This window comes from Macaca thibetana, chromosome 3 (genome assembly GCF_024542745.1).
Source record: "Macaca thibetana thibetana isolate TM-01 chromosome 3, ASM2454274v1, whole genome shotgun sequence".
Lineage (NCBI taxonomy): Eukaryota > Metazoa > Chordata > Mammalia > Primates > Cercopithecidae > Macaca > Macaca thibetana.
In genome coordinates this window covers 162,142,664-162,157,861 of record NC_065580.1, presented here as the reverse complement: position 1 = coordinate 162,157,861, position 15,198 = coordinate 162,142,664, and the positions used below count along the sequence as shown (strand labels likewise).

Here is a 15,198-nt window from a genome sequence, read left to right as displayed (position 1 = left end):
CATGCACCTACAGGTGACTGGTGGTGGGGATTCAATGAACCAACAACATTGGTCTGTTCTATAAATACGAGCTATCATTATTTTATTACTCCCTTTGGTAAACACGTGAGCCAGGCAATGTCCTTGTCATAATCTTGCTGTCATAACTGCTGTATGATAACCTGGGTATAGACACAATCACAAACAAAGGCTACCATTTTAAAACGGGGAAGTGGGTGAGTCTTACGCTTCAAAAGCTTCTGCATTCATCTTTAAGATACCAGCCTCATTGGATGACCAACAGAAGTGTGTCTTAAAACTCGGGCCATTATGGCTGTTCCACGTAGCGGGCGATTTACGACAAAGTATAGATGAAGATGAACCGGCCTTGAGATGAGAGAGCTAAATAAACCACTTAACGGGCAGAAAGGCCAAGTCCGAGCCCTTGAGCTTGTGCTGACTTTTACAGATATTTTAATAACTTTATCATTATATAATTTGCCATCTGATATGTGCAGAGAGATGCACTAATGGAGTGAGAGTGGCCACAACAGTGTAATAATCCCATGAGACTGAATCAAACCACCATGTTCGCTTCCCTCATATGACCTGCAACTCCAGGAAGTGCAATCCCTAGTCACATTATTTCTTCCTCCTTTTTTATCTTGAGATGTTCTTAAAAAAAAAAAATCCCAAAGCAAGTGTATATATGTAGTCCTTCCAGTGATACAAAGAGGAACTGGCACAGCATAAGCTCTCTGGGTCTTAGATCTGGCTTTGGAATGACTCAGGTTGAAACCACAAAGCCGTAAGGTAAAGAGGACATCATCCATAGCAGGAACTGGCAATTTACAGGGCTGAGAGACTTAACCGTCCCAGATGGGTGAGCTCCTGATACTGAAGTTAGCACTGACTCAGCGAGGGCCTTGAGGCTTGACTCACAGATCTTCCCTAACTGACACCAACTGAAGGATCCCACAGTGTCCTCCATACTTCCAGGAGGATTGAGCTAGACACTACAGTGGCCCAAGTCTTACTAAACGGAACTGATGATGTTGACTTACAAAGGCTCAGATTCAGTGACCCAGTTCAGATTGGGTGGAAGAACCAAGATGGTTGAGGAATTAAGCACCATTTCCATTCCTGGTGTGTGTGTGTGGTTTTTTTTTTTTTTTTTTTTTTTTTTTCAGATGAAGTTTCACTCGTCACCCAGGCTAGAGTACAATGGCCCGATCTCAGCTCACTGCAACCTCCGCCTCCCAGGTTCAAGTGATTCTTCTGCCTCAGCCTCCCAAGTAGCTGGGATTACAGGTGCCCGCTACCACACCTAGCTAATTTTTGTATTTTTAGTAGAGATGGGTTTTGCCATGTTGGCCAGGCTGGTCTTGATCTCCTGACCTCAGGTGATCCACCCACCTCGGTCTCCCAAAATGCTGGGATTACAGGCGTGAGCCACCGTGCCCAGCCCCTGGTGTGTTTTAAAGCTCAAGTTTCATGCCATCCCATAGGTGTTAGGTGACATGAGACTCACAGGTCAGGATCACCATCTCCTCTTCCCTCTGCCCATACTGATTCCCTCCAGAAAAGAAAGTAGGGAATTTCATCTTTAAGAACAAGAATCTCCTTCCAAAAAGGTTAATTCCCATAATAGGATCTATGGAGATCGGAATTGGAAGACACTTTTCAAAATCTTGAAACCCTATTGAGAAACTGCTAAACCCTAAACATGACCCTAAGGTCGTATGGAATAATGACGGCGCCCGGAATTGTGGCATCCTGTGTCTGGAGGCAGTGGCTGTCTTTTCTGCCCAATCTTTCCTACTCACGATTCAGTCGACATTTAGTCAAACATTCAGTCAAGCACTTAGCGCCATTGTTCTGTTTTCTCTTAAAACAGAAAATGGTCTATCCCATGCCATTTAGGGGAGTGTGAACTGGCTAAAACTCAACCTGAAGACTTTCCATAGCTTGCTAATCAGAAATAACCTGAATAAGAGGTGGTACATTCTTCCCCTATCAATTCTCAGGAGTGCACAGAGAGACAAAAAATAAACATGGTTGGCCAATGTTTGTTTTTAGGGCGAGTTCTATACTATTTTTCTATTATTATTTTGCTTTATTTACTGTGGTTGGTAACTGAATCTCTAACATCAAAACATGAGATGTTCTGCCAGAAAGAGATTATGGAAGAAAAGTCTATGAAAAGAAACTGGGTTTGTCAGTGAAGATTTTATTTACAGGAGTTTTGCAATTGGTATCTTTAATCTCCATAACAATTGGGCTGTTCTACTGCTTTGAAGGTAATTGTTCAATAATGAGAAGGTCCCTGTTAGGCTAAGTCTTGGAAGGAGGAATGTAACAGGGCTGGTGACAACTGAGGCAGGTGAAACCCTCTGCCTCCGTAAATTTCCCAAAAAGTCGGGGTGGGGTGTTCTAAGGGTCAGAGGGAAATAAGCAAAGACAGAGGTAATGAAAATCCCTCCACATCATTTAAATCACAAATACTGGATTTTAAAGAGCCCTAAAATAACTGAATGCGAGTGGGTCTGAATTTCTGTTCCATAAGGCAAGGAAAAATCATGCAGATGAGTAAAACCTACTCAGTCTGGAGAACTACGCCTAATAAAAAAACCCAAGCAGTAGCTTTCTAAGAATACAAAAAGTAGCTTTCTAAGTAGAGCTGTTTTTCATATTAGCGTATATTGTTTGTTCTTCCTCTCAATACAAACTTTTGGTAAACTTTGATACTACTTCATGACTACAGTAAAAGTTTCTTTTTTAAATGTCCAAATTTGAAAGGCTATCTTCAGGTGATTTGTAAATCACCATCCTCTTGAAATGGGTGTGTAGTCAACAATGCCTGGCAATAAAGTCACTTTTTTAGAAGGCAGCTTGCTTCAAAACAACAGTGACATGCCTGACTTTGGGTGGTCAAATTCTTGAGTCCGTCCCAACTATCTGGCTTTGGTCATCATGTCATCTTCTGTTCCTACCATCTAAGCTGTCATGAGTTTTTGGAGGCTAGGGCAGGAGGCACCTGTGCCTCCTGTTTCCCCATCTGGCACTGCTCCCTGGACACAGGGAAGACAGCTCTTTCTCTATCACTGTCAGGACCTCTGGTTCCATCGGCATAGGTGCTCTAGAAAATATTAAGAAATATCTGATCTCATCTAAAAACAATCATACATTTTTCTGGCTGGGAAATAAAAGTACTATGATTTTGGGTTCAAACAAATGATGGACTGAGGTTATAGTAACACGATTGGGGCATTTGTGCATGAGATATTCAGTTCACATTAACCTGTCCACCATGTTTGTTCTGGGGGATGGACTTGGGAGAGTTATCTCTGGACTCACCTGCTATGCCTGGTCAATGGTCTGATGTCCCCTATCTTTTGTACAAAGATACAGCAGTTTGAATGGTGGCTCCAGAAAAGATATGTCCACTTCCTGACCCCCAGAACTATGAATGTGACCTTATTTGGAAAAGGGCCTTTGAAGCTATAATTAAGTGAAGGATCTTGAGTTCATCATGAATTACCTGGGTGGGTCTAAATATAGTAACATGCATCCTTATGAGAGACAAAAAGGAGATGACACAAAGGAGGTCATATAAAGAGGGAAGAAGAGGTTGGAATGATACAGTCTGATATAGTCACAAGCCAAGGAATGCCACCAATGGCTGGAAGAGACAACGAAGTATCCTCCCCTAGAGGCTTCAGAGAAAGTATGGCCTTGCCAACACTTTGATTTTGGACTTCTGGCCTCCAGAACTAAGAGAGAATACATTTCTGTTGTTTTAAGCCACCAAGTTTGTGGTTATTTGTTAAAACAGCCACAGGAAACTAATATATTTGTGCTGTGGTTTGACTGTGTCCCTCAAAAGTTCACATGTTGGAAACTTGGATCCCACTGTGGTGGTGTTGAGTTATGGGGCCTTTGCAGGGAGCAAATGGGTCACGAGGAATTTTTTTTTTTTTTTTGAGATGGAGTCTTGCTCAGTCACCCAGGCTGGAGTGCGGTGGCGCGATCTCGGCTCACTGCAAGCTCCGCCTCCCAGGTTCTTGCCATTCTCCTGTCTCAGCCTCTCAAGTAGCTGGGACTACAGGCGCCCGCCACTACGCCCGGCTAGTTTTTTGTATTTTTAGTAGAGACGGGGTTTCACCGTGTTAGCCAGGATGGTCTCGATCTCCTGACCTCGTGATCCGCCCGTCTCGGCCTCCCAAAGTGCTGGGATTACAGGCGTGAGCCACCGCGCCAGGTGGGTCATGAGGATTCTACCCTCATAAATGGATTAATGCCATCATCATATGAGTGGGTTATTGCTGAAGTGCCTTTGTTATAAAAGCAAGCTCTCTCTTGCATATACTTTCTTGTGCCCCTTGCTTTCTGCCATGGGTTAATGCAGCAAGGACCCCACCAGATGCCAGCACCATGTTCTTGGACTTCCCAGCCTCCAGAACTGTATGAAGTAAATTTCTTTTCTTTTCTTTTTCATTTTTTTGAGACAGAGTCTCACTCTGTCACCCAGGCTGGAGTGCAGTAGCATGATCTCAGCTCACTGCAACCTCCACCTCCCCGATTCTCCTGCCTCAGCCTCTCGAGTAGCTAGGACTCAGGTATGTGTCACCATGCCCAGCTAATTATTTTTATTTTTATTTTTAGTAGAGATGGGGGTTTCATCATGTTGGCCAGCCTGGTCTTGAACTCCTGACCTCAAGTGATCTGCCTGCCTTGGCCTCCCAAAGTGCTGCGATTACAAGCACGAGCCATTGTGCCTGGTTGTGAATTAAATTTCTTTTCTTTATAAATTACCCAGTCTCAGGCATTTGTTTTAACAAAAGAACTAAGACAGAAAGTTGGTACCAAGAAGTGGGGTTGTTACTACAACAAATACCTGAAAGTGTGTAAGTGGCTTTGGAACTGCATAACTGTGAAGGCTGAACAAGTTTGGAGGTGCAGGCTAGAAAAAGCCTGCATTGTCAAGAATGGTTCTGCCATTAGGGGCAATTCTGGTGAGGGATCTGAAAGAAGACCTCAGAACTAGGGGAAGTCCAACTCTTCGTAGAGATTACTTAAGTGTCTGTGACCAGAGTGCTGGTAGAATGCTGGTAAAGGCCATTCTGATGAGGCTGCAGATAGAAATGAGGAACAAGGTATTGGAAACTGGAGTAAAGGCCATATTTATAAAATATAAGGTTGCAAAGAACTGGGTGAAATTGTGTCTGTGTCCTAGGACTTAATGTAATGCAGAACTTAAGAGGGATGAACTAGGATATTTGTGGAAGAAATACCTAAGCAGCAAAGCATTGAGGCTGCTGTGTGGCTACTTTTAACTACATATAGTGAGATGTGATAGCAAAAGAATGACTTAAAGATGAAATTTGCAATTAAAAGAGAAGCAGAATGGAAAGATTTGGAAGATTCGCAGCCTGGCCACATAAAGAATGAAAGTGTATTTGGGAGAGAGTACTAAGGGTATGGCCAAGCAACCATTTGCCAAAGAGATTAGTTTGAATGTGAGGAAGCCAGATTCTATTCAATCAAAACAACGGGAGAAAGACCCCCGAAAGCATTTCAGAGATCTTTGAGGTTGCTCCTCCCATCATAGGCCCAGAGCTCTAGGAGGGTAGAATGATTTTAGGGGACAGGCCTGGGGCACCCTTCATGGGCTCACTGCCCAGGGCTGCCTCTAGTCTCTGCTTCCTGCATCCTGGTGCAGCACACCTTGGTCACCCCAGCGGTGGCTTCAGTGGGCCTAAGTGTAGCCTAGGCTGTCATTCTGAAGGACACAAATAGTATGCCTTGATGGTCTCTGTGTGGTGCTATTTCTGTAGGCATGCAGAATACATACTGTGGAAGAAGCATGGCTTCCTCCAACTGGATTACGAAGGATGCCACAGACTGCCTAGAAGCTCAGGCCAAGACTTAACCACAGGGGAATACCACTGCAGACAGTACCTACCAGGGCAATGTTGAACAGAAATGTGGGGTTGAAGCTGCCATAGAGTCCCCACTAAGGCTATGCCTAATGGAGATACAGAATTGAGGCTATCCCTGAGAACCCAGAACTGTAGAGCCACCACTGTACAACTCCAGCCTGGTAATGCTGCAGACACAAGACTTCAACTTGAGAGAGGTGAAGTTTGGGCTGAGCCCAGCAAAACTGTAGGGGCAGGGCTGCCCAAGGCCTTGGGGGCCTAGCCTTAGCCCCATTGTATCCAGAAGGCAGAACATGTAGTCAAAGGAGATTATTCTCCAGTTTTAAGACTTAATATTGTTTACCTTGTTGGATTTTGAACTTCTTTGGGACCAGTTACCCCTATTTTCTTGCCTATGTCTCTCTTTTGGAGTGGGAATTTCTACCTTGTGTCTGTCCCATCATTACATTTTGCAAGCATTGTAGAAAACTTGTTTTGATTTCACAGCCTCAGAGTTAATGGAATGTGCTTTAAATTTTTCCTTGCATCTCACCCATATCTGGTTTAGACAAGAGTTTGGACTTTCAACTTTTGAGTTAATGCTAGAAAGAGTTAAGACTTTGGGGACCACTGGGATGGAATAAATGTCTTTTAAAAATGAGAAGCACATGAATTTGGGGAGGTCAGAGGTGGAATGCTATGGTTTGAATGTGTCTTCTCAAAAGTTCATATGTTGGAAACTTGGTTGCCATCCTGGCAATGTTGAGAGGTGGGGCCTTTGGGAGGTGATTGAGTCATAAGGGCTCCATCCTCACAAATGAATTAATGCTACCATTGAGGGAGTAAGTTAGTTATCATGGAGGTGGCTTTGTTATAAAAGCAAGCTCTCTCACAGATGCTCTCTTGCCCTTCCACCTATCTGCCATGGGATGACTCTCAGCAGATGATGGCACTTTACTCTTGGACTTCCCAGCCTCCATAACCATGAGCCGAATAAACTTCTTTTCTTTATGTATTACCCAGTCTATAATATATAAGACTAAGACAACTTGATATTATTGATGTTGATCATAACAGCTAACAGTTTTTGCATGTTAACCATGGGCTGGCTCTAATGTCCACTGCTTTATGTTTCACAACGGTCCTAGGATTTTGCTAGCATAAGTATTACTCCCCTTTTGCAGATAGGAAAACTAAAGCTTTAAAAGGTTAAGTGACTTGCCAAAAGTCCTATAGTGAATGTGGTAGAAACAAAGGCAGTCTGCCTGCTGAGCCCGCATTCTTTCTTAGCCACTATGGTCTGCTATCTTTCTTGGCTATTAGATTCCCAGCTCAAGCCTTCTGATATGTAGCCATCAATATCAAAGACGTGCTCCAACTACATCTTTGCTGATACTATTATTCTTCCAAATGAAACCTTTTAGTGCATGGGTGTGCTGGCCTACATATTTACAAGCATAAGGGGAAAGTTCAGAACATATGCAGTCTACAGAAGAAATATTTTATCATGAAGATCAAGCCCTGCAGTGAATCTCTGCAGTCATCCCACTGGTTTTCATTTCCTCTCTCTCTCCCTTCTTTCCTTTAATTATTTTTATTTATTCCTGTGAACACCTGATTGAGGCTTGTTTTCAGGGTAAGATTCTAATGCTGTAGACCTGGAAAGGCTCTCACACCGTACTACACCTTGTTAAAAGTTTTTTTAAATAAAATCATTCACCTTTCATGTTTATAGCCTATCATATATATTAATTTCTCACACTCTGAATATGTTGCTTTGTGTAACCATTAAATGACCATTTATAGATTTATATATGAGGATTTCCAGTGTTTGATTGTAGCCTCCACTTCCAAGGTAATAAAATAGCCCCTACGCCCTTTGTTTTTAAACTTCAAATTGCTAGAAGAATAAGGAAGAGAGGGAAGGGGGGAGAGAGAGAGAAAGGAAAGCAATGCAATGCAGTTGGATATTTTACCTCCAAGGCTGGAAAGAGGATTTATCTCCTTCTCCTACATGAAGGTGGAAAGGTTTTCTTCCTTTTGTCTATCCAGATGATTAAGAGAGAATCAGACGGACTTAAATAACTCCATAGAACTGAGAAACAGAGTCGTTTCACTATCTCAGAGTTTTGCAGACAGCAGCACCGGAATATAGACCTTCCTAAGTAACTTTAATTTTTGGGGAAAATCATTAGCAAGACAAAAGTTACTTGGAATACTAAAAATCAGGAGATGATGTGAGAGGTCAGGGGCCCCTCTTGGCCATATGGAACTCTCAAAGTGAGGCATGCACACTCATAAAAGTGGATCAGATGTTGACTGGGTTTGGATGATAAGCGCTTGGTCCCAATGAACTTCAAAAGTAGGGAGGCAGTGGCCCCAGTAAACAGAGTGGCTGGTAAGCCTTCTCTCTGCTCGTATACCCTCTTTCACTCCTATTTAGAGATGCACTCTTCTGAGTTTTCTTTTCTCCCAGGCTTTACAAATGAACGCACATGTACCAAAGGAGACAGTTTATTAAGGTGCCCACCACACAGCCTGGCCCCAAAATTCTTCTTATTATCAACATCTAATTATAATAGAACACATTCAATACAGGAATGCCAAGTGAGTGGATAGCCCAACACTTCTTCCATCCCTCCTTTGGTGATTGAGATTCTTCTCGACACTGGTCAGCCCTGTAGTAAATCGATCCTTGACCCAAGAGTGCATGCCCAGGGAACGGCCTCCCCACTTGCACTGGCTCTGTAGCAAGGAAGGTCTGGGTTTGCGTCCAAGTTCATCACTTACAATCTTTGAGATATTGGGCAATTTTTAACCTCTGAATTTCGATTTCTCTGTCCATAAACCATACCATAGGATTGTTGAGGGAATGGAATGATATATACAAATGTCTGACCCATGTCAAAATAGCTCACAACTGGCCCAGTTAAAGAGTTAAACCTTGGCCGGGCGCGGTGGCTCACACCTGTAATCCCAGCACTTTGGGAGGCTGAGATGGGCGAATCACGAGGTCAGGAGATCGAGACTATCCTGGCTAACACGGCGAAACCCCGTCTCTACTGAAAATACAAAAATTAGCCGGGCGCGGTGGTGGGCGCCTGTAGTCCCAGCTACATGGGAGGCTGAGGCAGGAGAATGGCGTGAACCTGGGAGGTGGAGCCTGAGTGAGTGGAGATCGCGCCACTGCACTCCAGCCTGGGCGACAGAGCGAGACTCCGTCTCAAAAAAAAAAAATAGAGTTAAACCTTCCTCTTACATGTTTATGACAACCAGCATGCAGAAGAACAACAAAATGGGCTTCCTAGTTTATCTAGGTTTCAGTTTTCTGTACCAGCATCTATTACTCCATCCTCATATTCCCAGAAAGGAGGAAATTACGACACCTTAAATGTGATACATCATATTTGGTCAATCGGGGTGAAATTTTAAAATCACTCACTCGGGTTGCCCAAACCCCTCTCTAGGTGAGAGTTGTGACTGAACAGGCATCAGTACCACCAGCTCTAGAATCTGCCCTGTTCTATCTTTTGAAATAAATTAAAAAAGATTTCTAAGACTTGGGTCATAGAAGTTAACGATGGTGTCTTGACTGGGAGAAACGTGTAGCCCAAGGGTCTACTCATGACAAAATGGCTTTCTAGTCAAGTTTAAGACCTGGTAAAATAGGAAGTTGAAATAAACCTCAGCCCTTTAATAGTTAAGACCTCAACAAATAAACAGTGGTTTAGTGGCATGGCAACCTGCCCCCTCTCAATCTGTACCGTGCTTCAGATAATTTGAGATGTCTATTTTGAGTGACCCTCCAGTACATGTGATTCTAGGTAAGTATTGGTGCTATTCTATATCAGCATTTTCTTGCTGACAGAGTTAGAGAAGCTGGCATAACCCTTCCAATAAAGTCCTAGCAAGGTAGGGCTCCTGAGCCTCTCTGTAAATCCCAGCAAGCTCTCCAAACCCCCAGTTACTGACATTTCTGTAAAGCTGAAAAACATTCATGCTCCTGGACAGCACCGCTGTAGAACTGCTCTGACAAATTGGATATTTTTCTGAAGACTACCACTGCCATTTCAAAGACAGCCATAAACACATGCTGTATTTCTTAAAGTATCTTTGTAAATATAACATAGAAACTTCAGGGCTGAGCCTGGAAAATAAGCATTTTCCTACATGTCAAGAACAAACTGAAGGTCTTGGCTGAACAACACTTGCATATTACGCCTGTTAACTTTCCAATTTCAAGAGAAAGAGCCCAAGGGTCTACTCAAAACATGATTAGTGGAAAACAGCGTTTTCTTATAGGAAAGAAACAACAAAAGGAAAAGGAAAAGTTGTTTCACATGAAAATATTCTGGATACTCATTTTTCAAAAGTTGTTCCTGAAATTTTACAAGTGAAGTACTAAATATCAAATTCATATTTTGGAAGGAAAGAACACAAGCAATATAGTTCACACATTCTTCAGAGTAGCAACCAAGCCCCTAGGGAACTCTAAAAGGGAGTTATGATTTCTTCAATGTTGCAGAAGTAAAAAGTTTTCATGAGGAACAAAACAGGGGCGATGCTTAGTGTTAAACCTGATCCTCTGCTAAGCATATAGGACTCCAAAGAGCTGACGAATGCCCATCACATGGTCCACAATAATGCTTTTGCCCAGGAACTTCGGGATGAGAATTCAATGCGCAACTTGCCCCCATTTTTTGTTGTTGTTGTTAAAGAGGCATATCTGATGAAGAAGGAAATCAGATTAGATTCACTCTTCACCAAAAAACAGAGCAACTCAATGGTGACAATTTCGATTTTCCCCCATGGGGCTGAATTTTCCATTGCCTTTAAAAATGCTCAGACTTTCTGTTCCCATATCAGCAGAAAAAGGCAAATCCCTTCATCAACCTAGTAGTATAAATGGCCACTTAGGCAATGAGAGACTAAGAAAACAGTCTTCCTTTCGATTTTACACATGAATAGATGATGAGAATTAGCTTAAATGACCTTAAAGGCAAGATGAAAGAATCTCCTTGAGAGTTGTATCCTCTTTGGAAGCAAAGTATTGTTTCGCCCCAAGCCCATCTCGCTCACTTAACAAACCATTTGACTTAATTTGCCACATATGCTTGTATTTTGGAATTTTAAAAAATCAATGTATACATTTTAAGTCATTATTAATGATTATTATGTAACAGGAAACCAATGGTCTCATGGATCCTCTTCCTGAATACACCTAAATGAACCTATAGATGACAGGCAGCCCCCCAAAACATCAAGCTTTAGGTTTCTGTTTGTTTACAAAAGGGTTACTCCACAGATAGGCCACTTAGCTGTGTGCATACTATCTTCTTGGAAGATTTATTTGGAAATTTTCCAATTAAGTAAAAGAGCCTCCCCCAGAAACCTAACTGAGAGCGAATGGCATGGGCTGTCAAGCTCTATGGGAGACAGTGGGCATGCCTTTTGAGAACCCATGTTTTAACCAAAAATAGAGAGCTATTGGCCTGGACACCCAAAAGAACAGATGATATTTGTCCATCCCACAATACAACTCACATACAGAAAATGCCTGGGGAAGCTAATTCCTGCTGTCCGAGAGGGGCAAGGAGCTCCCACATCGATTGCTGGCCACCTGCCCTTTCCCCCAGATGTGTTGCTTATCTTTTCCTTAACAAGCCTGCTACTTTGAGAAAGAAATATCACTGTAAACCATATCACACACAGCTGCATCCTGCATGGCACAGAGGAAAGTCTGCATTTTGGATTTCTGAAACGGTATCACAGAGCAAACAGTCATTGACGTCACTGGTTCTACAGTGTAAATGAACTTCTTGTATTATCTAATTGGGCACAGTGGGCCTCAGGCAATTATTGCATCTTACAGTGCTTTAGTAATTGCCAGCTAGCCCCATGGGATAGGGGGACCTGCATTCTATATTGATATGCAAATAACACCCTTGATGTGATGGCATCCATATATTTCTACTATTTCTTAATAATAATAACAAAAAAACACTAGATACAAAATTCACAAATAATCTGGCAATAGTGAGAACTTGAAACATCCCCATCTTCACCTTGCTTGACGTGTGTGTGTGTGTGTGTGTGTGTGTGTGTGTGTGTGTGTCTTCAAGTCTAATGGGTAGGTAAAAAAATAGCATAGCCAAAGCTAACTCTTAAAAAATTCAAGAGAGCTATCTATCCAATATGGATATCCATACCCAGAGCTCCTCGTATCCTCTGTAGCAGTGCTTTTCCTTGTGGGGATCTGGTTGCAAGGCAGATCTGACTTGGTGGGTCTGGGATGGGGCCCAAGACTCTGCATTTCCAACAGCTCCCAGGTGGTGCTGTTGGTTCGAGGCCTTTCTCTGAGCATCAAGGGGAAACCCCAGTGGGTCTGGGAGGGTGTTTGCACATGGGACCCAGCTGTGGGTGGTGGGCTCCGTCTGGTACTTACCCTGCATCTGACTCTGAGGCTGAGGGTTAAAGGCAGTGGAGTGGTTCAGGGAGGCACGAGGGTTGGGCGTGGGGGCTGGGTGGTGTGGGCTGACCCTCATGGCTGTGCGCCGCAGCTGCTCCAGTTCACTGAGCCGCTCGGAAAAGGACAAGCTCCCGGGCTTGGTCTGATCATCTAGTTTCTGCCGATGTCCTATTGTGGGGAGCAGGGAAGGGAGGGGATGGGAAGAGGGAAGGGAGGCAGGGAAGGAGGGAGGGAAGAGATCAGAAAAAGTATTGTGGATTTCCTAAAATTGGGGCTTTTCTTGTCTTTCCCCTCTCTCCCCTCACCCCAACATAGACTTGGTAGAGATTTGCCCATTGGGCTAGCCGCCAGTGGGAATTTGGGGCCACTGTCCTCTCAGCAGAACGGGCCCCCTTTCACTGCCCTGGCCACAGAGTGCTCCCCCAGTCTGGGCCTCAGCACCCTCCCCAACCCTCTACACCCACTTCCAACGGGCACAATTCAGTGGGATACGGAACTTGGTGGTGGTGGTGGTGATGCCGGGAGGAAAAGAGGTGCATTAATTGTTGGTACATGGCCACATGCCGGGGCTATGCTATGGCAGCCAGGAAAGGTGGCCTCCCAGGGGCATCAGAACGGCTGTTCCTTACTGCAAACCCAACCACCGACTGGCTTTAGAGGCAGCAAAGTGGGCCCTGCAGCTTATTGGCAGGGCTCCGTCCAAGAGGAAACGAGGCGTGGCTGCAAACCCTCAGCCTCTGGGGAGGTCAGATTTCCAGGCACCTGCAGGGCATCCTCAGCCCCTCAGCCCCTCTCCCTTTCCCTCTCCTCACAGGCTTTTCACAAGCATTCCTTCTTCCCCAAAGCCGACTCCTCTGTGTACCCTTAAGAAGGAGTTGACAGGAAGGCCTCGCCTGTGTCTTGTCCAATATTCCCAGCAGAATAGGCCCCTGGAGCCCAGGGGTAGCTGCGGCCTATCTGGTGAGCTTCCCCAGGGGGCTCAGGACGGGTGGGATGGGATGGTGGGCCCCTCAGTGTCTATACAGATAACAAGTGTCCTCATCATGCTCTTCACCAAAACAACTGTCACCAGGAAGCAGCAAGCAGAGGCCACTCACAGGGAACTGGGGCCTATGGTTTTCTCAAAATGTCCTTAAACCAGAGCCAGTCCTGTCAAGCACAGCTGAGGCTCCAAGGTAGGGAGGCAGCCACAGGAGGCCTGGGCCATTCATTTCTCTGTTAAAAACAATGGCCTGCTGCGTCTTCAGCCTTATGGTTCCAATAAAGAGTCCTCGATCAATTGCACAACCCCTGTTCCCTATTGTCAAGTGTCCCCAAAGCCAGACTGAGAAGCAGCCTGCCCGCTGCCCCTATAAAGTGCTCTTTCACGTGCCCTGACCCAATCCTAGACTAGAAAGAGGCTCCCTTGATTCCACTCCCACAGCCTGGGGTAAGAGCAGACCACGAGAAGTGCACTGTAGTCCAGCTCCCGATGGCTACGATTATAAAATTAAATGGTATAACTTGCATTATGGCTGTAAATCTCCATGGCTGGCCATTTCTTCCTGCTGCCAGGCCCCTTGGCACAGTTGACACTGTCTCAAATTCCAGACCAGAAAAAAAGAGCCCACTATATTGCAGTGATTTTATCATTAACGAGACCTGTTTGGCTCCAAAATGAGGAAAAATACTTAAGCATAATATTTGCGTAGTTCAAATGCAACGCCCCCTCCTGTCATGTGTCACCAAGGCAAATCTGGACTCTGATTCAGCGCTCCAGCCCACAACAGGGGACTTGAACGCAAACAGCCTGAGTCACGCAGGTCAGCACACATGTGGGAGGCCTGTTCTCGGCTGAGTATTTTAAGCACCGGCTTTGTGGATGAAAGGCCATGGGGCCAGGTCTTGGAGCAACTCCCATCATCCCTTTCCCTCAGAAGTATGAAAATGTCTTTTTTCTAGAACGCCCTGTGTTGGTCAGTCATGGTGTGACTCAGTGCCTCTGGATGAAGCCTGCCTTAGCTCCTCCCTCCTCTTATCTCTGCCATAGATCCTTGGCTTCCTGATGATCAAACTGAAGAATCTGCAGTTTTCTTGCAGAAAAACAAACAGTTCCAATGGAACAACCATTCAAAACATAATAACTCAGCCCTTTAACCTCCTACCACAATCTAATGCCTGGCGTTACGAGTTAGGGGAAAGAAGGAGGCAGGACAAATGGTTGTGGAGAGCTGTCTGCCTCAGAAATAATGCCCGTCGGCAAAGGCTGCTGGCAGGTTTTGTGTTCATTTCAAAACTTCACATTCCTCGGGCACTTAGTGGCATTTTTGAAGAACACTGTTTCAAGGACAGGGGAGTGATGTGAGCGAGGTCATTCTGAATACACAGCACTTGACGTGGTAGAGTCCACAATCAGCCTTGGAAGAAAGGCTCTTGCCAGTTGTGTCTCTCTTAGCCAGCAAGCGTGGGGACCTGTGCCACGGAGACACCCAACAGGAATCATCATTTCAGGTAAGCCAGTCCTGTGGTCAGGCACAACGTGAGGTTTTTTTGTTTGTTTCTTTGTTTTTTGTTTTAATTAGTCCCCCTCATTACCATAAACTAAGAAATGAGAGCTTTAACTTGTGAGCAATTTCTATATCAGCTGATACCTGCCAAAATTGTAGTCATTTATAGAGATTAACTGATGACTGTCTGCTTTAGCAGAAGTGTTCAGGCATAACTCCCAGAGAAAACAATTCTTCAGTCTAAGCTGTTTTCTAAGCCCTGGGAGTCTCAGGGCTGAGTTTAATGCTGGAGGATTGGGGAAGAGCCCACTCTACTCTCCCCACGTGTGTTCCTGGGAGTAAG

General features: G+C 44.5%; 2 protein-coding genes across 9 annotated transcripts in view; both read right to left on the bottom strand.

Annotated features, from left to right (window-relative positions):
• ATP5PO (ATP synthase peripheral stalk subunit OSCP) overlaps nucleotides 1-15,198 on the bottom strand; it is a 1,173,690-nt gene that overhangs the window by 898,671 nt on the left and 259,821 nt on the right. Inside the window, exon 1 of one of the 4 annotated variants that reach the window (XM_050784696.1) lies at nucleotides 8,278-8,297. The exons of the other annotated variants lie outside the window; for them this stretch is intronic. The gene's annotated coding sequence lies outside the window, so the exon portion shown is untranslated. Of the gene's footprint in view, nucleotides 1-8,277; nucleotides 8,298-15,198 lie in introns of those variants that run through there. 4 annotated transcript variants of the gene reach the window in all.
• The window catches only part of RUNX1 (RUNX family transcription factor 1), a 276,736-nt gene that overhangs the window by 34,505 nt on the left and 227,033 nt on the right, over nucleotides 1-15,198 (bottom strand). For 3 of the 5 annotated variants that reach the window (XM_050784643.1, XM_050784642.1, XM_050784645.1), the window contains one exon: nucleotides 12,346-12,537. The exons of the other annotated variants lie outside the window; for them this stretch is intronic. In XM_050784643.1, the coding sequence (XP_050640600.1) occupies nucleotides 12,346-12,537 (192 nt within the window). The remainder of the gene's footprint in view (nucleotides 1-12,345; nucleotides 12,538-15,198) is intronic. 5 annotated transcript variants of the gene reach the window in all.